General features: G+C 42.9%; 1 protein-coding gene across 1 annotated transcript; it reads left to right on the top strand.

Annotated features, from left to right (window-relative positions):
* Window positions 1-424: 424 nt before the first annotated feature.
* On the top strand, window positions 425-893 carry LOC121966481 (leukotriene A-4 hydrolase-like). The gene is made up of 3 exons (XM_042516570.1): window positions 425-564; window positions 674-697; window positions 777-893. The coding sequence occupies exons 1-3, from the start codon at window positions 433-435 to the stop codon at window positions 849-851; spliced, it is 231 nt and encodes a 76-aa protein (XP_042372504.1). The 5' UTR covers window positions 425-432; the 3' UTR covers window positions 852-893.
* The last annotated feature ends 11 nt before the right edge of the window (window positions 894-904 follow it).

The following is a 904-nucleotide window of genomic DNA, read 5'->3' as shown; positions in this document are numbered from 1 at the left end:
TTATACTGTGTCATGTTTTGACATTCTATATACTACATGGGTCTTCTTTTGATATGTCAGATTTTGACATTTTTCAATTTTTTTTTTTTTCAAATTCTACACTGTGGTTTTCAGCCTTTTTTTGATATTTCATACTTTTAATGACATACTCAATTAATGACATACTACACTATTATGTTTTTCTTTGTTTTTTCGACATGCTATGTTGTGATGTTTTGGGCCGTTTTTGCCTCATCATATTTTTTTTTTTTTTTTTATTACATAGTAAACAATGTAGTGTTTAAACATGCTCCATGCTGATGACATGTTGTATGTTGTAAAAAATTTTCATACAATGGTCATGGATTAGACCCGCCTGTACTCATCAGTACATTGTCACATACCTCAGTTGACGTGACGTGTTTTGCTGCTGTTTGTCCTCAGACCGAGACCATGCTGAAGACGGCTGAGGACCTGGCTGGACCGTACGTTTGGGGTCAGTACGACATCCTGGTTCTTCCTCCGTCTTTCCCCTACGGAGGCATGGAGAACCCCTGTCTGACCTTCGCCACGCCCACCCTGCTGGTACAAACACACACGTGATTAGAGCATCAGTGACATCATCACACGTCACCTGACCTGAGCATCATGTGACTGCTGATCAGCTGATCACCGTGTGTTTATCTCTTTCCAGGCAGGAGACAAGTCCCTGTCCAATGTGAGTATAAAGTCCGTCTCTGCAGAGTCCGCTCTCTGTCCACATTCACACGCTCAACTGGTGCCGTTCTTCCTGTCAGGTGATCGCTCACGAGATCTCCCACAGCTGGACTGGGAATCTGGTGACCAACAAGACCTGGGAGCACTTCTGGTAAACACAGAAACACACCAGTTAACCCTTAAATCAGCCCTCACAAACACACCAGTT

This window comes from Plectropomus leopardus, unplaced genomic scaffold (genome assembly GCF_008729295.1).
Source record: "Plectropomus leopardus isolate mb unplaced genomic scaffold, YSFRI_Pleo_2.0 unplaced_scaffold24750, whole genome shotgun sequence".
In the NCBI taxonomy this organism is placed as follows: Eukaryota; Metazoa; Chordata; class Actinopteri; order Perciformes; family Serranidae; genus Plectropomus; species Plectropomus leopardus.
The sequence above is the reverse complement of the archived record's forward strand: the minus strand, read 5'-3'. Positions and strand labels throughout refer to the sequence as shown.